This window comes from Schistocerca serialis, chromosome 9, assembly GCF_023864345.2.
Source record: "Schistocerca serialis cubense isolate TAMUIC-IGC-003099 chromosome 9, iqSchSeri2.2, whole genome shotgun sequence".
NCBI lineage: Eukaryota > Metazoa > Arthropoda > Insecta > Orthoptera > Acrididae > Schistocerca > Schistocerca serialis.
The window spans coordinates 166313273-166338128 of NC_064646.1; the positions used below are offsets into that span (position 1 = coordinate 166313273).

The 24856-nt window shown below is 40.9% G+C and overlaps 1 protein-coding gene across 1 annotated transcript in view; it reads left to right on the plus strand.

Annotated features, from left to right (window-relative positions):
• The first annotated feature begins 87 nt into the window (after positions 1–87).
• The window catches only part of LOC126419805 (protein unc-119 homolog B), a 51512-nt gene continuing 26743 nt past the window's right edge, over positions 88–24856 (plus strand). The window contains exons 1-3 of the mRNA XM_050086989.1: positions 88–500; positions 627–707; positions 961–1074. Coding sequence (XP_049942946.1) covers positions 404–500; positions 627–707; positions 961–1074 — 292 coding nt within the window. The 5' untranslated portion in view covers positions 88–403. The remainder of the gene's footprint in view (positions 501–626; positions 708–960; positions 1075–24856) is intronic.

The window sequence follows — 24856 nt, forward strand, 5'->3', positions numbered from 1 at the left end:
TGCATTTCAGCAAAAGATATGTCTCTCAACTCAAAAGGCCAATACCAGCGCCTTCTAATTACATAGTGAATTCTGGTCAAATCATGCATGACTAGGAATATTCCGTTCATTTTGGTCAGAGTATAATAATCAAATAACATTTCTGACGAGTTTCTTTGCTCCGTTAGTTATTGTTGCGAGAAATGACATATAATTATGCATACACATTTTCAGCAACGGTCAGGAATACCAAAGAGAAGGCGGTGTATTGCATTGTGGTGGAATTCAGTTGTGTTACAAGTTTGTGATTGAGAGAACTTAATTATTTTTTTCCTCGGGGAGAGTATTCAGTATTCTGCTTGCGCTGATGGAACAGTCTTAAAAAGGTCAACACGTTTTTCCTTCGGAGTAAAGGAATGAAAGAATGAGCAGTGCCGTGCACAAGAAGACTGGAAACCTAAGTGCAAATGTTAGCGTTAGACAGGCAAAGGCTTGCAAAGAAGCTGTAATATTAGATTCTGGTAAATAAAAATCTTAATTCACCTATAATTATCATATAGTTGTATTTAATAATGAAACCTTTGCAGAAACGTAATGACATTTATTTTTATTAACAATTGACAATAAATAAAATTGAATTTCAACAGAGCCCGTTACTGAAGAAACCATTATTAAGAAGGGATATGCTTCGCCGGAAGACGTACTGAGACTTCCTAAAATAACAGAAAGTGAGTTTCAGACATTTGAAACGTTTTTGACACCATTTGAGGTCAAGTATAATCAATAGGATAAATAACTTTCTGAATAGAACTACATATTTAAAAAAGTTTTCCATATGCTCCGATATAGATGTAGTGTCTGCTATAGTATGTTCATTATCACTGTGTCAAAACAATTTGTGTGTGTGTGTGTGTGTGTGTGTGTGTGTGTGTGTAGACAGAGATGGGTATCATTTGTTAAAATATGTATATATTTCTACAGATTACTTGTGTTCTCCAGAGGCAAATATCTATGACATAGACTTTACTCGGTTCAAGATAAGAGATCTGGAAACTGGGACTGTGTTGTTTGAAATTGCAAAACCACCAGCTGCAGGTAAGAAAAAAAAGGTCAGATGTTCAGAATGCTGTGTAATAATGCAGATTAAGTTCTTAGGTAATTGGCATGTCCTGGATGCTTATTATGCAAGGACATTGTAACGTATGTAGTGAAATGAATATGTTACTAATGATAAATGCTGCCAGACCGGCATTTGTACCCAGATTTTCTGCATGAAAAGTCGCAGTAAACAAGAAACTCAGATGCACTGAGATAGGTATTGAAGCTCCACACGAGCTTGTTTTGGCAAAACCCAGTATTACAACTTTGATCGACCACCACACCCACTCTCACATATAACTGATAATTTCAGAGGAAGCCTTAGCCAGTATATTTGTTCCCCAATCATACAGTTGTCCCATGGGGAAATGGGTCAAGACAAATGCGCAAATGTTAAAGTAAAAAACATGAAAAGCAGTTTGGCAGACGACAGTTTGGTTGTGAGGTGGTGAAGCCAACGAATGTGGAAAAAAAAAAAAAAAAAAAAAAAAAAAAAAAAAAAAAAAAAAAAAAAAAAAAAAATCACTGTTTTCACATTATAGTCCCCGTGGTGTTACAGTGTTTGTCAAGTGTTTCTCATGTAACTGGTCAGAGTTGATGACTCGTATTGATATTCCCTCTTTATTGGGGGAAACTTAATCATCCACCATTCAGTTGAGAAATTGTAATTTTTGTAAATTTAGTTGATGTTACAAGGCCTGCAGAAATAATACCAAATGCTTTCTCTGAAAGCTACCTAGAACAGGTAGTTTGGAAACTCATTAATGATGGAAATTTATTGGATTTAGCAGCAACAAATAGATGTACTTCTTTGAGAATGTCCAGGTTGAAACTAACGTCATTGAACATGACAGTATAATGAAAAGTATAGATTGCAACTCACCTTATAGTGGAGATATTGAGTTGCAGACAGGCGCAACAAAAAGACTACTAAATATTTAAGCTTTCGACCAGAAGACCTTCTCCTGAAATAGACAACATATGGAAGCATTCACATAAACACAGCTCACACACGCATGACAACTGTCTCTTGCTGCTGAAACCAGACTGCAAGCAAGTGTATGTGATGAGAGAAGCAATCTTGGTGGTGTGGGTAAAGAGGAGGTTGGGGCCTTTGGGGTAGGGGGGGGGGGGGGAGCAGGGTCAGCTGGGGGACAGTAAAGTGCTGTTTGAGAGTGTGCACAGATAGGAGATGGAGAGAGGGTACATCTGCTAGGTTAAGTCAAGAGGTTAGACAGAATAATGATCCATCCGGCCTCTGCCTTTGTTAATCATTGTCATTCACCCACCTATCCATTTCCTGTCCCCACTCCACCGCCTTTTGTTCCACAATTGCACCCACAGCCTTCTTGCTTCTCTCCTTTACTGTTCCAACGCCCCCTCCCCCCTCTTTTTCCCCTCCTGACTGCATCTAGCTCCTGTACCTCTCTCCACTTCATTCCTGTATGCTCTGACAAACAGCACTTTACCGTACCGTGCTCTCCCTCCCCACCCCATCCCAGTCTCTTCCTTGCTCCCACCACCCAGATTGCTTTTCTCCTTCATGCTGAGTTGCTCACAGTGTGGGCTCAGCTGCCAGAAACAGTGGTCGTGGCCGTGTGTGTGTGTGTGTGTGTGTGTGTGTGTGTTACAGAAAAATGCTTCCTGGCAGGAAGTTTACATGTTTAGTAATCTTTTTTTTTTTTTACCTGTCTGTGATTCAACATCTCCACTATATGGTGAGTAGCAGTCTTATCATTTTCATATAGTCATTATTCCCTTCTGGATTTTCCATCAGTGAACATGAGACAGTTTTAAAAACAATGATTTCCAAAAGTACTAAGCAAATTAAAAGAAGTATGAAGATTTACATATTTAGTAAGTTTGGTTAACATGCACTTGGCTCACATCTCAAAAGAGGAATATCTCTAGACAGCAGCATGTAGAACAACTGTGGGTCAAGTGTAAAAGAATAGTTGACCACATATTGGCGTTTTTGTGGACCTTTCTCCAAGAGGAAGTTTTATTCTTAGCGCTCTTTCGTTCCATCAATTGGCCTTACTATGTAGTTGCTTTTAACTTCTTTTTCATATAAGTGTTCTACACTTATGACATGGGCGTGTGTGACCTCAATTGTTTTTGTGTCCTAAAACAAAACATACTAGATAGACGTATACTTAGTAAAACAGTTCATAATGGGATGGATCCTCCCTGGTATATAGTCGCTGTAAAGAAACTTCTAAAGAAACAAAGACCGCCGTGTAACAGGCACAAAACCAAGCATATGGCTGTAGGTACAGAGATGTTGAATGACATAAATTTGTCAGTTATGATGGCAATGCTTCAAACCTTCATCATCTTCTGTAGCAGAGTACTGTCAAAAGATCTCTCTCAAAACCCAAATAAATTCCGGTCATATGTAAAGACTGTTAGATAAACCAGAGCCTGAGGCTGTTAGTGGTAGGCCAAATAGATAAACCAGAGACTACAATACCACATACTTGCTTTGAACAGTAACATCACCACACGCCCTAAAATACAACATAAACATATTCTAAAATAGCTACCACAATGTCATAGTTGCTCATTCCAAAACAAAACAGAAAACCCGGAACTGTGCACGAAAGAAATACAATCCTTCCCCTTCAAACCTACGAGAACTAAAATAACCTACACACATAGTACTCAGAAAACATAACAATCCATCAAATTGCTGCCATGCCATTGAGCAAACCAATACAAAAAAGAAACAAAAACACTAAATTTAAAATACAAAACAGTAACTTAATTACTAATATAAAACTGAACAAAAAAGAAAAAGAATGTACATGAAAACCCAAACCCACTCACACACATGTACCCAACAACCCATGGCCCATGCATCTTGTCTGTAAGTTCTGTAAACTCTCGAAAATAGAAAACTACTCAGGACACTCGTACTGTTACAATGAGACTGCAGCACAGAAGAGCACGTTTTGCACCCTTCGAATAATGGATCAAACTCCCCCTCCCCTCCTCCCTCAAGACACCACAGTAGTGTTTAAAGAAATTTCGGGCTTGCAGTCGGTCATCAACTACACTCCACAATATTTTGACTGGGTAGCTTGCATGTTATTCTCAGGCGAGCTACTGAAGACTGACAAAGATGTCCTCCGTTCCACGGTGTATGGTGGGCTGTGAGTATTATGTACGTGCAACATAATCAAGTTGACAAACAGACCACACTACCTGGTGGCAGCATTCTTGCTGATGAACCACAGAAGTTAATAGGGAATTAAGAGTGCAAATTTTCTGAAGAGTTTTTGTTTACAAATAACCCCATCCAGTATTAACAGAGAGCTTAAAAAAAGGGGGTGGGGCAGGTTGTCAAACCGGCCGACTGGAAGCATCTACATCTAGCAGGAAAGGCACCGTACGACATTTTACTTTCCACTGTTCTGAATACAGTTTGATGGCATCCATTACAAAATATACACGTTTCAATTCCACAGAACGAAATACAGTGACGTGTGATAGAAGAATGCTGTGTGATAAGCCGAGCGGTCTAAGGCACTGCAGTTGGACTATGCGGCTGTTCCAGGCGGAGGTTCGAGTCCTCCCTCGGGCATGAGTGTGTGTGTTTGTCCTTAGGATAATTTAGGTTAAGTAGTGTGCAAGCTTAGGAACTGATGATCTTAGCAGTTAAGTCCCATAAGATTTCACACACATTTTTGAATGCTGTGTGCAGAGGTGTGGCACCGCACTTTGGCACACTTAAGACCAAATAACATGTCTTAAATTTCCTCGAACACAAATGTTTTACGCATCAGACTATTCAGAAAGATGTGCGCTACAAAATGAACATATTTTTGAAAATTCAATTTTTTTAGAAATTTTTCACTCCCTATCTCAAACGCTTATGGGAGGGTGGAGTATTGCTCTGGTTTGGAGGTATCGTAGATCCGGGGCTAATGCGCGGAGCAGTCTTGAGTACAGTGGGGAAGTGGGTAGTCTCCATGTGACCTGTGTTTACATTTAGTGATTTTGCTGTTTCCTCTTCCTTTACTGCTCTCACGTCAAATGAAAACAAAACGGATTTCTGTGGCCGGGAGCTATCAAGTGAATTAAAATACATTCACGTGATTACGGAAGGCAAAAATATGTGATTAGTTTCAGATTTTATTTCCACCTTTCTGACGGCGAAGCATTAATCTCCTTGTAGAACAATGAAGTAATTTTTGTCGGTTTGCTAAAGAAATTTCGTTTTTTTAATCTTTTCCGCTGAGGCAGTCAATATATTTGAAACGAAGTGTAATTCCACACTATTGGCTAATTTCAACTATTGGCTGCTTTTCAAGTGCACGTTTTCACTCCTAGCACGCATCGCATTATGCCATAATAAAGAAACAAACATGAGATAACACAGTACTGGTACTCCAAGAAAATTTACATCTGAAAACCACATTGAAAAGCTTAATATCAGGTCGAGGCCTACTTCATTGGGAATTTGGACATACGAATGTGGACTTTAAATGTGTACATTTTAGTATGATTCACGAAATTCCGATGCTCTCGGAATATCCTTTGATGTCTTGTTTCTTTTATGACAATGTAAGATCTTTTAATGTTTTACACGTATGAACATTACGGGCCTCCTAAGTCATCATAGCTACGCAAGCACGGTGGCACCTCTTACCTGGTGCTCTCTGGCAGCTGCTGAAACGAACCTCTTTCTAACAGGTCGCGGGAAAATATTGCGAATGGTGGTTTGAAAAGCGTCCCTTTCAAAATAAATCTCCTTTAACGCAAGTTGAACTATGTGCGAGATTGTACGATGAATTTCTTAAACCACAGATCGTTTGACTCTTGTTTAGAAATCAACTGATGACAAGCCATTTAGAAGAATTTCAGGCCCAGAAGTTCAGACATTTATGTCGTTGTTAAAAATTTTACTGTCTTATTTGTGTGATATATCTTAGTGTAACACGCGCATAAAAGATCAACATTATACGTGAAAGGTTTGCTTTTCTTGTAGCAACACTGTGTATATTAATTTAAACTGTTAACTGTCACTGTCACTGTTTGTGTGTTCACGCTAGTTAACAGTAATGTTGCCATTGGCTGACTACATCATGTGTCCTAAGCTCTGAATATCTGCTGTCATCGGCTGGCGAGATCACGTGACATGACCTATGACTGGCTTACAAAGCGCATCACAATCTCGATTTCAATTTTCAATGCTTTGGAAAGTATTATGCGGTGTTTGGTGGAATTCGAATTCATTCTTTTGTAATACGAAAATATGCACTATACATTTTGCTGCACATCAAAGATCTTTCCAAAACGTGTTTTCTTCCGTGAGTTTCGTTTTATAAATTGCAGGGAAATTCTACGCCCATGTATAAAACCATAAACATTCAAAGGATTGCTAAGTTATTCAGTTCCGAGAGAAAATATGTCAGTTAACAGAGAAAAAGTGCGTCTTCACCCGGGAGAATGTGTATTTTTAACCGGGAAATCCAGGAATTTTTTTTGCTTGTCCGCGTACACACCCTGTCATAGTTTGCTTGTAAATACTAGTGGATGTGTGTGGGTTTACAAGAAACTGAATGCCCCATAGAACCGTCGTCATTCATCTGTCTTATCAAAATATCAGCCAACATTCTTCTGTCTTATCAAAAGAGCCAAGGACAGCAGGCAATTATATTTCTCTAATTATTTAGTGAACTGGATGGTCTTATAAATGAAGTTGACATGATGGAAATACACTATGTGATCAAAAGTATCCAGACACCCCCAAAAACATACGTTTCTCATATTAGGTGCATTGTGCTGCCACCTACTGCCAGGTACTCACAAAGTCACGATCTCAGTAGTCATTAGACATCATGAGAGAGCAGAATGGGGCACTCTGCAGAACTTACGGACTTTGAACGTGGTTAGGTGATTGGGTGTCACTTGTCATACACCTGTAGGCAAGGTTTTCACACTCCTAAACATCCCTAGGTCCTCTGTTTCTGAGGTGATAGCGAAGTGAAAACATAAAGGGATACATACAGCATAAAAGCGTACAGGTTGACCTCATCTGCTGACTGACAGAGACTGCCGACACTTGAAGAGGTCATAATGTGTAATAGGGCAGACATCTGTCCAGACCATCACACAGGAATTCCAAACCACATCAGGATCCACTGCAAGTACTATGACAGTTTGGTGGGAGGTGAGAAAACTTGGATCTCATGGTTGAGCGGCTGCTCATAAGCCACACATCACGCCGGTAAATGTCAAACGACGCCTCGCTTGGTGTAAGGAGCGTAAACATTGGATGATTGAACAATGGAAAAGCATTGTGTGGAGTGACGAATAACTGTACACAACTGGCGATCCGACGGCAGGATGTGGGTATGGCGAATGCCCGGTGAAATTCATCTGCCAGCGTGTTTAGTCTCAACAGTAAAATTCGGAGTCGGTGGTGTTATGGTGTGGTCCTGTTTTTCGTGGAGGGGGCTTGCGCCCCTTGTTTGTTTTGTATGGCACTGTCACAGCACAGGCCTACATTGATATTTTAAGCACCTTCTTGCTTCCCACTGTTGAAGAAAAATTCAGGGATGGTGATTGCATCTTTCAACATGATCAAGCACTTGTTCATAAAGCACAGCCTGTGGCAGAGTGGTTACACGATGATAACATTCCTGTAATGGACTGGCCTGCACAGAGTCCTGACCTAAATCCTATAGAAACCTTTGGGATTTTTTGGAACGTCGGCTTTGTGCCAGGCGTCACCGGCCAACATTAATACCTCTCCTCATTGCAGCACTCCATGAAGAATGGGCTGCCATTCCCCATGAAATCTTCCAGCACCTGATCGAACATATGCCTGCGAGGGTGGAAGCTGTCATCAAGGCTAAGGGTGGACCAACTCCGTATTGAATTCCAGAATTACAGATGGAGGACGCCACGAACTTGTAAGTCATTTTCAGCCAGGTGTCCGGATACTTTTGATCACATAGTATATTCCATTAATTTATTTTCTCCATGAGCTCACAGTATGAAAACTTTGTCTACATACCTCCAAAATGCAGTTGGTTTAAAGCCCACTGATTTAAACACCCTCTCCTCCCAAAGTCCTTCATAAAAAGGTTAGGCTCCACTGGAGACAAAGGGTTACCCATGGCAACACTGTCAGTCTGCTCAAAATATTCTTGATGAGCGTAAAGTAGGTTTAGGAAAGAGAGTGTCAGTGTACAGCAGTGATGTCCACCTGATTCTTACCAATTAGTGCCAAAGAATCTGCAAGAGGGACCTTTGTGAAAAAGAGATCCTACATCAAAGCTCACTGAATGGTTCAAACTGCTTAGACAGAGAGCCCTGAGTCTATTGATAAAATTGGCCCTGTTTCAGTATGATGTGAGCATTTGCCCACCAATGACCTCAGGAAGGAAGCAAACTGTTTAGACATAACATATGTGAATTTTAGGAAAACCATACATTCTCACAATGAATCCCTTGAGTGCGAGGTCGGAAAATGCCATTGATGTTAATGGCATTCGATGCCCCCACATATTGTCTACCACAAAACCACAATATTGGCTGCTAATGGCAACAAGGGGCAGGACTTGGAGGTATCCGATGGTGAGCACAGCATGAGGCTACAGAATGTAGTTGAAGTACTTAGTCGACGAGTAACTCACAACAGTGCCAGTGGTTTCAATACAAAGCAGACCAATGTCAGTGGCCAATTAAGCAGAGAGAAAGCTTGTTGATTGCTGTGTCCACATAGAATGCAGCACAGTGGTTGTAGCTTAGCTTGTATATCGCGTGACTGCCTTTACAGGTAGCTCTGCGTTTGATGGGCTAGGTGATGCTTGTGACCAGACTGGAGTGGGTGGTAGTGGTGGGAGAATGTGTGGGACAGGTCTTGCATGTAGGTCATATTACTGGGATATGAGCTATGAGGAAAGGAGTTGGGAGCAGGTGTTGAGTAGGGATGGACGATGGAATTGTGTAGGCTCAGTGGACGGCAGAATACCACGGTAGGAGAGATGGGAAGGATAGTAGGGAGGATATTCCTCATTTCGTGGCATGGCGGTTTCTGTACAAAGTTGGGAGGATAATTTCAGTCTGTGAAGGCCTTAGTGAGACCCTTGGTGTATTTGGAGAGAAGCTGCTCATCACTATAGACAAAACACTTTTTCCCAATGCTCATTTAACAACACGCGACTGGAAACTGTGGAATCCTCTGCCTACCTAGCAAGTAAAATTACATAAGATGGAAGGTCAAGGAAGGATTTTGGAAGCCAAATCCATCAGACAAAAGCTACCTAGAACAAGAGAAGAAATCTTTGCACATGCAGCAGTATAGACAATTTCCTCAGGAAAAGCCTCATAAAGACATTTCTTTGGAGTATGCTCCTGCAAGGAAGTGAATATGGACTCTTGGAGAAGCAGAAAAACATAAAATGATGACCTTCAAGATGTGGTGCTACTGCAGGATGCCCAAGATTTTGCAGGCAGACAAAATATCAAACAAAGAGGTGCTTCACAGAGTGGAGGAAGAGAAGCTTTGCCTCCTGAAGGTAATTAAACACAGAAGGGACTTGTGGGATGGCTGTCTGCTGACACATGATGGTATCATTAAAAGTATCACTGAAAGAACTGTAGAAGGGGAAAAATACAAGAGACAGACTGAGACTACGAGGCGTGTTTTTAAAGTAATGTCCATTTGAACATAAATACACAACAAAAGGTTATTTCAAAAAAGTAAATTTATTTTCAGAAAGTACATACTTCACTCTATTTTTCGACATAGTTGCCAAGTTTGTTCAAACACGTATCATACCTCTCAACCAATTTTAAAATACCCTCTTCATAAAAACTTGCCGCCTACCCCGATAACCAAGAGTTCACTGCCGTTTTCAAGCCTCCTCGTCGTCATTGTAACAGTTGCCACTGACGTCTTGTTTGAGATGGAGGAACAGATGGTAATCGCTTGGCGCAAGATCAGTACTGTAGGGTGGGTGGTCTAAAACCTCCCAGCCAGAATTGGCCAATAAATCGCGGGTCTGACCTGCAGAGTGAGGTCTTGCATTGTCATGGAAAGGACAGTTTCCCTTTGTCAGCATACCGCGTCTTTTGTTTTGAATCGCTCTGCTTAGGTTTCTCAGGGTTTGGCAGTATGCTTCTGCGTTGATAGTGGTTCCTCAATGGATGAAGTCGACCAACAAAATACCATACCTATCCCTAAACACCGACACCATGATTTTGTGCTGGGACAGAGTGTTTGGCCTTCACCTTTACAGGCAAGTTTGTGTGTCTCCATTCCATGCTCTGTTGCTTCGATTCGGGCATGATATGCGAAACCCATGTTTCGTCTCCAGTTACGATCTGACTCAAGAAGCCGTCACCTTCTTCGTGATAATGAGTCAAGAACTTAATCGTACACTCAAATCTTTGGTTTTTGTGGTCCTCTGTTAGGAGTTTCGGGACCCAATGGGAGCACAGTTTCCTAAACTTTAGGTGTTCAGAAACAGTGTTGTAAAGCACTGATCTCAACACATCAAGAAATTTGTTTGAGAGACCTGTTATTGTGAAGCACCTGTTCTCACGAATCCTCGCTTCAGCTGAAGCCACCAAACCATCGGTAATCAAAGAAGGGCAGCCGGAGCGGTCCTCATCATGGATGTTGTCACGGCCATCTTTGAATTCTTGTACCCACTTACGCACTACACTTCACAAATCTGTTGATGAATTTCAGCAGCAGACAGGTTCCTTGCTGACAAAAACCATATCACTGAGCGAACCTCACATGCGACGGGCGAGTTGATGGGCTTAAATATTTTGAAAGCACAGAGCAGAACCGTACAGGTTAGCTACAGAGCTGAAACTGAGCACAGTTGTTCTTGAGGCATGCCGGTACACGAAGCACGTGCTCGTTGTGGTATGTGCGTGAACTACTAGTGTATACAACAAAACAGCCCTTACTTAAAAAACACGCCTCGTATAATACATAAAGCAGATAATGGAGGATACCACCTATACCATTCTCAAGAGGAAGGGTGAAGACAAAAATGAGTGGCAGGCTTGCTGCTAACCAACCTGATGATTGAAGGCCGAAGAAGAAGAAGAAGAAGAAGATAGAAAGAAAGATGCTGAATGAAATACATTTGGCTGTTGAGAGCAATGCATAATAAACTCAATGGCTACCATAACAGTCTCTTATCAAACACCTCTCACAAAAACCAAAGAGACTCTGGTTATATATAAAGCCCATCAGTGGTACCAAAGTTAATGTTCAGACATCCAAGGATGACACACAAACTGAAATTGAGTGTAGAAAATCAAATGCTGAACTCAGTTTTCCAATATTCCTTTTCTAAGGAAGATACAGATATTAATGTCAGTGGAGTCAAAAAATAGCTAAAATTAAACAAGGTTTCATAGTAAAAAATCCCTGTCAGACTGTCTACAGAATTTTCATCTGAGTTACCTTCCATTTTAACTTTAATACTGTATATGATAGATCCCTTGAGAAAAAAACCGTTCCCAGTGATAGGAAGAAAGCACAGGTCACTTTTGTGTACAAGAAGGTTAGTAGAAATCACCCATTAAACTACTGTTCTATCTCATTGACACTTCTCTGTTGTAGAATCATAGAAAATACTCTAAACTCAAAACCTAATGAGGTATTTCAAATGGAACAATCATCTTCAAACCAACAAGGGGTGCTAATAGCCTCACTGTTTTACTCCCGAAACATACCCATGCCAACCAGTATGGCTTCCGAAAACAATGATAATGCAAAACCCTACTTACGATAACTCTTTTCTTGCATACTGTCCTGAAAGTTGTGGATAAAGGCAATGAGGTAGATGCGGTATTTTGTGACTACTGAAAACCATTTGACTAGGTACCACACTAGTGATTTCAAATGAAAGTGTAGTTATATCAGCTATCTGACACAATTTATGACTGGACTGAGGATTTCTTTCTAGCGAAGATGCAGAATGTTGACGTAGTATCCTTAACGGAAATAGAAGTATCTTCTGATGTGCCTAGAGGATTGTGTTAGGACTCTTGTTGAGACAGTATATTAATGACATGATGGACAGCATTGATAGAAACTTCAAACATTTTGCAGATGATGCGGTTGTCGAAATGAAGTATTGTTTTTTTAAAAAATCTGCACAAATATCCAGCTAGAATTTGATAAGATTTCAAAATGTGCGAAGTTTGGCAACTTGTTAAATGTTCAGGAATATAAAATTGTGCATTTCTCAAAAATCAGAAACTGGTATTCAACAGCTACAACATCAGTGAGTCAGTTAGAATAAATCAACTTACACAAATATATGGGGTGTAACAATTTGTAGGAATAAGAACTGGAATGATCACATAAGCTTAGTCGTAGGTAAGATAGGTGGTAGACTTCAGTTCATTGGCAAGATATGGAGAAAATGCAGTCAGTCTACAATGGAGACTGCTTACATATCAATTGAGTGCGCAATCTTCAGGTATTTCTCAATTTCTTAGAACCTATACCAAATAGGGCTATCAGGGAATATTGAATGGATACTGAGAAGGGTGGCATGATTGATCAGAGTGCCACAGATGTGTTGAAGATCCTAAATTGACCGACATTTGAAGTTGGATGCTAATTGTCTCGCAAAAGCCTACTTAGAAAGTTTTGAGAACCAGTATTTTGTGAGGAATCTAGAGATTGTCTTTTCCCCCCTATGTATCACACACACACACACACACACACACACACACACACACACACAGCGAAGACAAGATTAGATTAAGTACAGTATGAATAAAGGCGTGTAAGCATTCATTCCTACTGCACACAATTGGTGTGGGAAGAAACCCTAACATTTGGTACCTTACTAAGTGTGCCCTGCTGTGCACTTAACAGTGGTTTGCAGAGTATTTATGTAGATTTGGAATACTGTTAGAAAGATATGTGATTCCACCGGGAAAGAAGAGGCGGAGGGAGATGGAGACTTATTGTTTCAGTAACTCATTAGATAAAGCGAGTATTGAAGTGTAGAACAGAAAGCTTGAGGTTTACAAGAAGGAAAGGAAGATTCAGGATTTGAAGGTCAAGAGATGCATACCCTATTGTGAAGCTAAAAAAGCTTTCAAAGCTATCCAACCTCCGGTTTTTCGCTACTTCCTTGCATCAGCCCTTAAGACACCATTCGCCAAATGTGATGCCTCCACACAAACTCAGACCACAGATTCAAGTATGAGCGCATGCACTTGTCGGTGTGCCTGTGGGGGAAACGCTCCACTTGAAACTGAAGTAATTAGGAAGCAGTCAGCAATGGGCTTACCACCTAAGCCACATACCACTACCCACCATCAGAAACCAACTAAGCCATCCTCGCAACCCAGGCAACCACCACCTCCCATCATTAAAGAAAAAGTCCTTCGAAAGATAGTTCTAAGTCCAAGAAAGCAGTGGTCAAACCTTCAGATTGGTGAGCTCTCTCCCTCTCAGATGGGGACTATGCTTTGGAGGATGTGGTATTCCAATTGGAGGAACTGGAGAGACGGGAACTGGCTAATGTTCCCCCTGACCTCCCCTGTAAATCTGTGCCTCTGAGGGAGAACGGAAAGAAAACCATCGCTGAACAATGGCTTTCACAGGGACTTCTGTATTGCAGTGAAATTTAAATGGATATCGCTCACATTTGGAAGAATTGCAGCTCCTGGTCAAGGAGAAAGCATTCTGCATCTGCTTACAAGAAACACATCTTAAAGTCACAGACACACCTGTATTACGGGATAATCACCCATACAGGAAGGACGATACTACTGGAGACAGGGCTAAAGTTGGAGTGGCAGTTTTCATTGATGACAGATGCCACTCCTCTCCTGTCCCTCTTACCACATCCATGCAAGCAATTGCTGTGAAATTTCTCCGACCCTTTTAATATCACAGTGTGTTCTTTGTACCTTCCGCCTAATAATTCTTTGGATGCAGACGCACTGGCAGAACTCTTCTGGGCACTCTCATGCCCATTCCTCCTTTGGGGGTGGGGGTGGGGGGGGGAGGAGGACTTAATGCACGCAATGTGCTGTGGGCCTCGGCTACCACTTGGTCCAAAGGTCAGATGATCGAGCGACTTGTCCATTCTGCGAATATCTGCCTTCTGAATGTGGGTCAGATGACACATTTTTCCATAGCTACAAGGTCTTTTTCAGCCATTGTCCTTTCTTTTTGTTCCCCATCTCTTGCAGACTCAATTCAGTGGGAAGTGGCTCCAGATTTACATTCTAGTGACCACTTCCCAGTGTGGCTCTGTCTGCCAACTAGGTCAGTGGCTGACAGGACACCATGCAGATGGATGATACACAGGGCAAATTGGTTGCAGTACAGTCTACAGGCTATTTTTGAATAAAAGAATTGTCCACAGGAGACGGTAGCCCATATCACTGTGAGATCCAATGGGCTGCTGCAGAGTCCCTCCCCGGGTGTAGTAACCACCTCAGACGACGGCCTGTACCTTAGCGGAATGACGACTGCTGATTGGCAATCAGGGCCAGACAAACAGGTCTGTGGACTTCAAGCACTGTCCAACTACAGAAAACCTTCATGCATTCAGATCTGCGAGAGCACACGTGAGGTGAATGATAAATGAATGGAAGAGGTCTTCCTGGAGGGAGTTAACGACTTCCATTAATCGGTCCACTTCCACTGTGCAAGCTTGGGAATCAATAAAACAGATTTCAGGCAGTACACATCCCTTTATGGACTCTTTTAAGTAATGGGGTCTTGGTGGATGACATGGCTCAGATTTTAGCCAAACACTTCTTTACTGTTTGTTATGTCATCCAGACAAGCTTCTGCTTTTCGGGTGTTCTGTAGGACAGAAGTCTACAACCTTCCATTCTCCATGTGGAAACTGGATTTATTTTATTTGCGCATCAAATTTCCATAGGACCAAATTGAGGAGCAAATCTCCAAAACGTAAAAGTAATAACAATTAATAATTCAATGTTTATGAACCCGAAAAAAATCAATCCATAAGTTGAAGCAAATGCAATCAACAATACAACAAGAATGAGCTTAAGTTTTCAAGGAACTCCCCGACAGAATAGAAGGAGTGACCCATGAGGAAACTCTTCAGTTTCGATTTGAAAATGTGTGGATTACTGCTAAGATTTTTGAATTCGTGTGGTAGCTTATTTTAAATGGATGCAGCAGTATTCTGCAAACCTTTCTACACAAGAGTTAAGTAAGTCCAATCCAAATGCTGGTTCAATGTCTGCTGAGTATTAACTGAGTGAAAGCTGCTGATTCTTGGGAATAAGCTTATGTTGTTAACAAGAAATGACTGTGAGGAATATATATATTGAGAGGTCTATGTCAAAATACCCAGACTCGTGAACAGGGGTCAACAAGAGGCTCGTGAATTTACACCACTTATTGCCTTAACCGCCCAACTCTAAGCCAAAAATATCCTTTTAGAATGGGAAGAGTTACCCGAAAATATAATACCATACGACATAAGCAAATGAAAATAACCAAAGTAGACTAATTTTCGTGTCAAACGGTCACTCACTTCAGATACCGTTCTAATAGTAAAAATAGCGGCATTAAGCCTTTGAACAATATCCTGAATGTGAGCCTCCCGCGACAGTTTACTATCTATCTGAACACCTAGAAATTTGAACTGTTCAGTTTCACTAATCATATGCCCATTCTGTGAAATTAAAATGTCAGGTTTTGTTGAATTGTGTGTTAGAAACTGAGTCTTACTGTGATTTAGCATTAGTTTATTTTCTACAAGCCATAAACTTAAGTCGTGAACTGCACTATTTGAAACCGAGCCAATGATTCACACAACATCGTTTACTATCAAGCTAGTGTTATGAGCAAACAGAAATATTTTAGAGTTAGTCCATAATACTAGAGGGAATATCATTTATATAAATAAGGAACAGGAGTGGCCCCAACACTGATACCTGGGACAACCCCCACTTGATGATACTCCAGTCAGACCCAACAACACATCCATTCTCAACATTGTGAATAATGACCTGTTGCTGTCTTGTTTAAGTAAGAGGTGAACCGTATTCCGTAATGGTCCAATTTCTGGAGCAGTATTTTGTGAGCAACACAATCAAACGCCTTAGTTAAATCAAAAAATATGCCTAACATTGTAAACCTTTTGTTTAACCCATCCAATACCTCACAGAGAAAAGAGAATACAGCATTTTCATTTGTTAAATGACTCCTAAAGCTGAACTGTACATTTGATAGCAAATCGTGTGATATGAAATGATCAATTATCCTTTCATACACAGCCTTTTCAATAACTTAAGCAAACACTGATGACATAGAAATAGGTCTAAAATTGTCTACATTATCCCATTCTCCCTTTTTAAAAGCGGCCTTACTACTGAATACTTTAATCATTCAGGAAACTTACCATTCCTAAAGGAAAAATTACAAATATGGCTAAATATAGAGTTAACATGTGCAGCGCAGTACTTTAATATTCTGCTAGGCACTCCATCATAACCATGAGAGTCCTTAGTCTTCAGTGATTTAATTATTGTGCCAATCTCCCCCTTGTCTGTATCACAGAGGAGTATTACAGACGTCGATCTCGGAAAGGCATTTGCCGAGAAAGTTGTAGGATTCCCTGTAGAAACTAAATATTTATTTAATTCACCAGCAATGCTCAGAAAATGATTTTTAAATACTGTACATATATCTGATTATCAGTGACAGAAATATTTTTACTGCAAACTGACTTTGTATCGTCGACCTTGTGCTGCTGACCAGACACTTCCTTCACAACTGACCATATGGTTTTAGTTTTATCCTCTGAATTAGCTATTCTATTTGCATGCCGCATACTCTTTGCCTTCCTAATAATATTTTTAAACACCTTCCAGTACTGTTTGTAATGGGATATTGTAGCTTGGTTGTGGCTACTTCTAATGTTTTAATATAATTCCCGCTTTGTTCTACATGATATCCTTATCCCACTAGCAGCCAACTGGGGTGCCTATTACTGCTAGTACCCCTTTTAGAATGTTCTAATGGAAAGCAACTCTCAAAGAGAAAGCATTATATTTATCATCTATGTTATCGGCACTATAAACATCCCACCACTCTTGTTCCTTGACGAGGTTTAAAAAACTCTGTATTGCTGTTGGACTAACTTTCCTACATATTTTATAATTATATGTGACATTTGTTTGAGTACAAAAGCCTTTTAGTGTTAAAATTTGTGAATCATGGTCTGAAAGGCCATTCACCCTCTTTGCTAACAGAATGCCCATCTCGTAATGAAGAATGAAAAAAATACTGTCTGTGACTGCGCTGCTGTTTCCCTGCACCCTAGTTGGAAAAAACACAGTCTCCATCAGATCATATGAATTTAGGAGATCTACCAACATCCTTCTTCTTACACCATCTATACAAAATTTATATTGAAGTCACCACATGTAACTAATTTCTGGTACTTCCTACAAAGTAAATCAAGAACCCTCTCTAGTTTGAGCAGAAATGCTCTGAAGTCAGAGTTATTGGACAGAAATGCTCTGAAGTCAGAGTTATTGACCTATAAACAACAACAATTAGAAGTTTAGTTTCACTAAATTCGACTGGCCCTGTACACCATTCAAATGTCTGTTCATTGCAGTGCCTTGATACGTCTATTGACTCAAATGGAAAACTGTTTTTTAAGTACATAGCCACTCCCCCAGCCCCCAAGGAACTCCTTGAAAAATGGCCAGCTAATCGGTATCCTGGTAAAGGAAGCTTCTGAATAGTCAGATTATTTAAGTGGTTCTCCGATACACCAATAATTTCAGAGTCAACATCTATAAGCAGTTCACTAACTTTATCTCTAATATCTCTTATATTTTGATGAAATATGCTATTTCATTTTCTACTTGGAAACATGACGTCCTCTGAAGGTGAGCCCTTAGTTACAGGGACTTCCTTTAAGCAGGTATATCTTATCAGCTGACTTCAATCTAAAAAAGGTGCAGCTCTAACACCAACTACTACAGGAATTTTTCCATGAGTGATCCCAACACCACCAACTACACTGTCGCCTATAAGCTTTGCCAGCCTCCCCTTCCCATACATATTGAGGTGCAGGCCATGCCTAGTGAAACCCGATCTACTGATAGACCCAACTGGCACCACTGAAATGTGACCCATGCCCTCTGCCATCAGTGCCCTCCCCAGTCCCAGGTTAACGCGCCTAACAGCCGCATTAAGATGACGCCAATCATGATGCCGAAACAGTTGCACGAAATGCACATTAGTGCCACCAGTTTGAGTAGCTATCTTTACCAGGTCATCACCTACATCATATTACCTGTCTGCATCAAGACTGTTCCCTGCTCCGCCCACTATCGCTACCTGATCCTCCTCCGTAAAACTCCTGTATAACTCCCCTATGATGTCAGTCACCTGAGCCAACCCTGCATTAGACTTCACAAAGCTGGTGAGCTGGTAATCACTCCCCAACACTTCCTGCAACTGCTGGCCCACACCTCTACCGTGTGAACTACCTAGCAGCAGAACCTTCTTCTTTCTGTTAGACATTGCAACTGACCTAGGCCTCCTAAATGTTGAGGAATGCTGCATGTTCTCTACATCTAGAGGCTCTTCTCCACTCAACTCTTGTCAGTTGGTCAAATCATATATAACATGCATATATGCAAAGTATAACTGCCTGAATACCTCCTCATGCTAGCTGCCTTCTTGCCAACTGCCAGTTCCCATTCTCCACCACCCGTCACCCTCCTCAACCTACCTAGCTACTCCTTTGCGTGTTGTAACTGTACCTGAAGGGCATAGATCTTATACTTCTGCTCCTCTATCAACTTATTTCTACTGCATATTCTGTATTTGCAGGAGAGGATCTCGATAGAATGCCCACTGGCTTCTCCACTGCATACCCCCCCCCCCCCCCCCAATGAAAATACTTTGAAGAAATCCCATACTGTAACCCACTACTCACAAGCCTACGACAGAGCCCATACTTCTCACTCGTGGTAAAATTTTACTTTTACTGGAAAAAAGTATATGTCTATGTTACCTAAGTTCAGTTACATCAGTAGAACTATTTATAGAACTAACAATAGCGGTCTTGAAGGTCTCTGTCTACTAAGAAAGCAACTACTTGTATTAATACTACTACTAATACTATACAGCTAATACCAATACCAACAAAACTTCACAAAATTATTCGCTAAAACCAAAAATTCAAGCAACCACTGGAAACCTCAACAAAGTTAAAACACTGAATGAAAATTTTACTGAAATATTTCACTATCAACAATAAGAAACATAAGCTGAAAACTAAAGCACGAAATTTAATAAACGACTTCAACGCACGGGAAACTCTAAAAAAACGCAGCAAGCGAACATTTCCAAAAGTTTATTAAATCGTTATTTTGTCACAAACAGCACGAAACACTGCTGAAAACTATTAAATTAATAACTGTATAACAGTGCACAAATAACTTTGTCAGTACTTAACTTTACAACTGCAACAGCTGCAAGTGCACGCCACAGAATGTAAACACACAACTGAGGCATGAGGCTGGGATGAACAACGTAAGCACATTCACAAATAACAGACCACTCGAGTCAATAACACAGGAAGAAAGACTGAGATTAATGAAAATCCACTAATTAGTTACTTTGTGGCAAATATTAACACAAATAAACTATAAAATAAGTAACTGAAGACTGAAACTTTATGAAATACTGACGAGCAATTTCAACAGCAGTCGAGCACACGTAACGTCACACCAAAGAATTAGCTTTGTCTGCTGCCAGGGACACTGCTCCAGGACCTGATAAGATCCATTATGCCATGCATCGTCATCTGTCCCCTGAATCGAAAGAACAGCTCCTCTCTACATTCAGTCAGACCTTCCACAATGTGGAAGGAGGCAATATTAATTCCATTCTGGAAACCAGGCAAGGACCGTTGCACTCCTAACAGTTACAGGAGTGTAGCCCTTACCATTTGTGTGGATAAGACTCTTGAACACATGGTCAATGGCCACCTCTAGCTGCTCGAATCCTGATGTCACTTAAGCCACTCCCTGTGCAGTTTCAGGTGCTACCGTTCCACCCTTGACAAATTAATTTTACTGGAGACGGTGATACAGGAGTCCTTCTTATGCCGAACCATTTGGTTTTTGTGCTTTTTGACCTCGAGAAACCATATGACACTACTTGGAGGTACAACATTCTTTGCCAACTTCATGAATGGGGACTACACGGACGCCTGCCTCTTCTTATCCAATCCTTTCTCTAGGACCAGCATTTTCGACATTGTGTTGGCAATGCTTTGTCTGAGTGTTAGGTTCAAGAAAGTGGGGTCCCCCCAAGACCATGTCCACAGTGTCACATTGTTTACCATTTTTACCATTGCTATCAGCGGCATTTCCTATTTCCTCTGCAGTCAGGAGCCCTGTCAAATGTTCTTTGTTTGTGGATGACTTTGCAATCTTCTACTCTTCCTCTTATCTTATAAGGAGGACAAGTTAGCTACAGCTAACCATTAGGATGTTTGAAACCTGGCTCAGGACAAGTGGTTTTTCGGTTCTCACCTGAGAAGACTACATGTATCAATTTTGACCATGCTCATCGAAGTTTTAACCAACTAATGCTCACAATGGGGGGGCCATTTTTTGTTTTCAAGTAGCAGTGCACTTTTTGGGTTTATTATTTGACTTGAAAGTGACTTGGCTTCCACATTTGAAAGACCTACAAACAAAGGGCTTCCAGTCATTTAATATTTTGAAATGCCTTAGCGAAAAACATGGGGAGCTGACAGATGCTGGCTGCTGCAGTTTTATAGGGCATTTGTTCAGTCATGTTTACATTATGGCAGTGTGGTCTACGGATCAGCCTGTCCTTCCTACCTCAAGATGTCCACCAAGAGGGCATTCGGATATCGACTGGAGCCTTTCAGATCAGCCGAGTTTAGAGTCTGTATGCAGTAGCTGGATTCAGCAATGTGTCCTTTTGGCTTGACAGGTGCTGAAAATCTCAGCATCACCTCAGTCATTGACATTTAGTTTAGTGGCCCAACCCACCTTTGAACGGCTGTTCAGGAATCAACCCCATGCGACCGAGCCATTTGGGATATGTGATACATTCTGTCTCAAGGGTCTGGCTGTATCAAGTATCAAAATACACAGCGAGGTATGGAATGCATTCCTGTCTTGGCGTCTTCAGAGGCCAAAGTGATTTTAAGTTTGACACAATACCAGAAAACTTGTACCCCAAATTATGTTTTTACACCTTTGTTTTCGTCCATTTTAAGTACAAACCAGAGTTTTATTGTTGTTTGTACAGATGGATTCCAGCAAGAGAATGTCCTTGGTTGTTACAGCTGTTTTCCCTGATACTGTTTTTAAAGTGCATCTTCCAGAACAATTAACAAATTACGATGTTGAATTACGTGGCAGTATGAGTGGGAGAGGGTTCACAGATGACAGTGTACAAGGGTTCTTGTCTGTTCAGGCTCTCTTAGTGCACTGCAAGCACTTCACCAACTGTATCCAGTAGACCAGCTGATTCAGCTCATCCATGACTCCTTACAGCAACTCAAACATTGTTTTGCTGGGTACCTGGCCACATCGGGATACAGGGCAACGACATGGCCGACAAAGCCGCCAAGGAAGCATGTCAGGATGGTGCTGTCCATCAATGTCCCAACCCGTTGCACATCATCATCTCATTTTTTGACAGACTCATCATGTGTCAGTGGCAGTGGGAGACTGAATGGTTGCAGGTGACAAACTCAAATTGACCACCGCTGAAAGGATGTTCTGCTTACCAGGAAGTTCGGCTTACCAGAATGCGCGTTGGACATAGCCCTTTAATAGGTGGCTTCTCCTCCTCTGGCAGGATGATCCACTACTCTGTGATGTTTGCAGTGTGCCACTTTCAGTTCAGCATATTGTGGCAACTTGTGTTCTATGGACTGATATTAGGGCAGCACTCAGTCTTGATGGAGATTTGCCCACCATCCTCACAGATACTGATTCCAGTGTTACAAGAGTGGTGAAATTTTGTCAACTGTCCGGCCTCATCCCGCAGTTGGTGGGGGAGGGAAGCAGAATTTAATTCATCCCAAACTGATCCTCATGTGGGGACAGCATTTGTCCCCACCCATGTCATTCATGTGCTGACTTTTTGTCAGGGCACTGATGACCATGATGTTGAGTGCCTCTCACTGAGCCATCATCATCAAATTGGTCATGAAATATTGAAGGTTGTATGAAGGTTACAGATAAATATTCCACACAATCTCTTGATGAGTGCTAAACAAAATGAAATTACCTGTTACTGGACGACACACTTAGGTTGTGGCTCTGATGTATTTGATGAACCGTATATGAGTCAGAAACACATTAATGAATTTGGCATAGCGTCCAAGGCAGCAGGGCATGGAGCAGTGTACTGCCCATATATAAAGTAGATTCACTCCAGACTGGAGCGTGATGTAGCTCTCCTTCCACCATTAAAAACAATTTTGGTATGTTGGTTACATTTCTTACTCAGCAACATACATCCTAAAGTGCCTCAAACCTAATGGCTACATTTTTCTCTGCTAATTCTCAGAACTGAATACAGAAGGTTTCTTAATTTTGAAGCAAGATTATGTGTCAGTATCCTTAATGCCGTTTTGCTGCAGAATTCTAAGCATTATATTAAGGTATGGAAAATTTTCTTGAGAGAAGAAAGCTCCTACACACAAATCAGCACAAATTTAGAAAGAATCACTTGTGTGGAACTCGGCTTGTTCTTTTCTTGCACAATATCCTCCAAACTGTCAATGAAAAGCAACAGACAAATTCCATATTCCAAGATTTCTGGAAAGTATGTAACACAGTGCCACAGTGCATACTTACGATGTAGGGTCAAACACACGGAATAGATTCTCAGAGTGGCTCGATATTTAGGTAATTAAACTCAGTATGGTGTCCTGGATGACAAGTGTTCATAAGAGATAAGGGTATTGTCAGAAGTGTCACAGTAAAGTGTGGTAGGTCTGCTCCTGTTCTCTATATACATAAACAATCTATCAGAATGAATGAGAAGTAATCTGCTGACAACTCTGTAGTGAGGACACCTACACCTGTGGACAAGAGAGGCTGTGCCCCTCCCCCCTAACCCCATCTCTCAGAAAAAGGAAAAAATATGGTGTACTTCTTTCAAGAAAATGATTTAAAAGTCGATATCATGTAGATTCTTAATGGCTTTGGGATTGGAATTTTTACGCCCACTGAAAAGTTGTCATTCATCTTCCAAAATATTAGAAATACTGAGTATCCCTGAGTCTACCCCCCACTCCCCTGCAAAGTTTTGTATTGTGCCCCTGCTCTGTAGTGTTCAGGAAATGTCATTGTTGAGTGACTATAGAACTACACAGGTTGACGTGGACAGAACTTCTGTTTTATATGAGTGGTGGCTTGATAGAAATGTAGAAAAATTTAAGATAATGCAGATGACGAAAAAAATCCATAATGTTTGAATACAACATTGGTGATATGCTGGTTGACACAGTCTCATAAATTAAATATCTAGGCTTAATGTTGCTGAATGACATGAAATGGATCAAGTATGCAATGTTGGTTTTAGGGAATGTGAGTGGTTAACTTCAGTATATTGGGAGAATTCTAGGAAAATGTAGTCCATGTATAGAGAGATCTTGTAAAGAACACTTGTGCAACCCATTCTTGTGTTGCTCAATGTTTGGCATCCCCACCAGGATAAATTAAACGAAGACATCTAAGCAGTTCGGAGATATATTGCGAGGTTTGTTACCAGCAGCTTCAATCAGTATGCAAGTATTACAGAAATGTTCTGTTAATGCCTGTGAGGAAGATGATGTTCTTTTTGTGAAATATTGTTGACAAAATTTGAGAACTGACATTTGTGACAGACTGCAGAATGAGTCTACTGCTACCATTGTACGTGTCTCGTAATGGCTGTGAACACAGTTAAGAGAAATCCTGGCTCACATGGAAGCATATAACAGTTGTTTTTCTCTTGCTCTAATTATGAATGGGGTAGGAAGGGGAATGACTATGTAGTCAAGTCAGTGTAAGAACAACCCTGTCACAGTGGGCTAATCATGGCAGCTTCAAGCCCTTACCTCAACCAATTGTGTAATGCGATTTAGTGACCATCTCTTCAGCAATGCCTCAGTGCTGTTGGAGTTTTATTTAGGTAACTGTTATTTCCAGTCAATGTCTCGGCACCTATGAGTGCTGTTTGAAAGGTTTGTGTGTGTGTGTGTGTGTGTGTGTGTGTGTGTGTGTGTTCCCTGGATTCTGTAGTGAGTTTCTTGACATTTATTGTGATAATGGTTTCTTTTAGCACACGGAAGTTTGGGGAAAGTGTTGTGCTGAAAGGCCAAGCACGCAAAATTATATTCAGATTATGTGATTATTTTGAAAGGGACAATGACAGTCCTTTGATACCAGTCAGCACATCATGATCGACACAGGGGCAGATGTTTTGAATATCTCTACTGAGACAGTCAAAAGAGTGACAGACGAGGTGGAGAGTGCAAATTCAACTGGAAGCTCTGTTCTTGTGATGTTCGGAAAGACAAGGAAGAAATTGTCATGTGACACATATTGACAACCTTGACAAAAATGCAGTTAGACAGCATATACATTGAGGTGATAACAAGTCATGGAATATCTCCTAATATTGTGTCAGACCACCTCCTGTCCAGCGTAGTGCAGCAACTAGAAGTGACATGTACTCAATAAGCTGTTGGAAATCCTGTGCAGAAATTTTGAG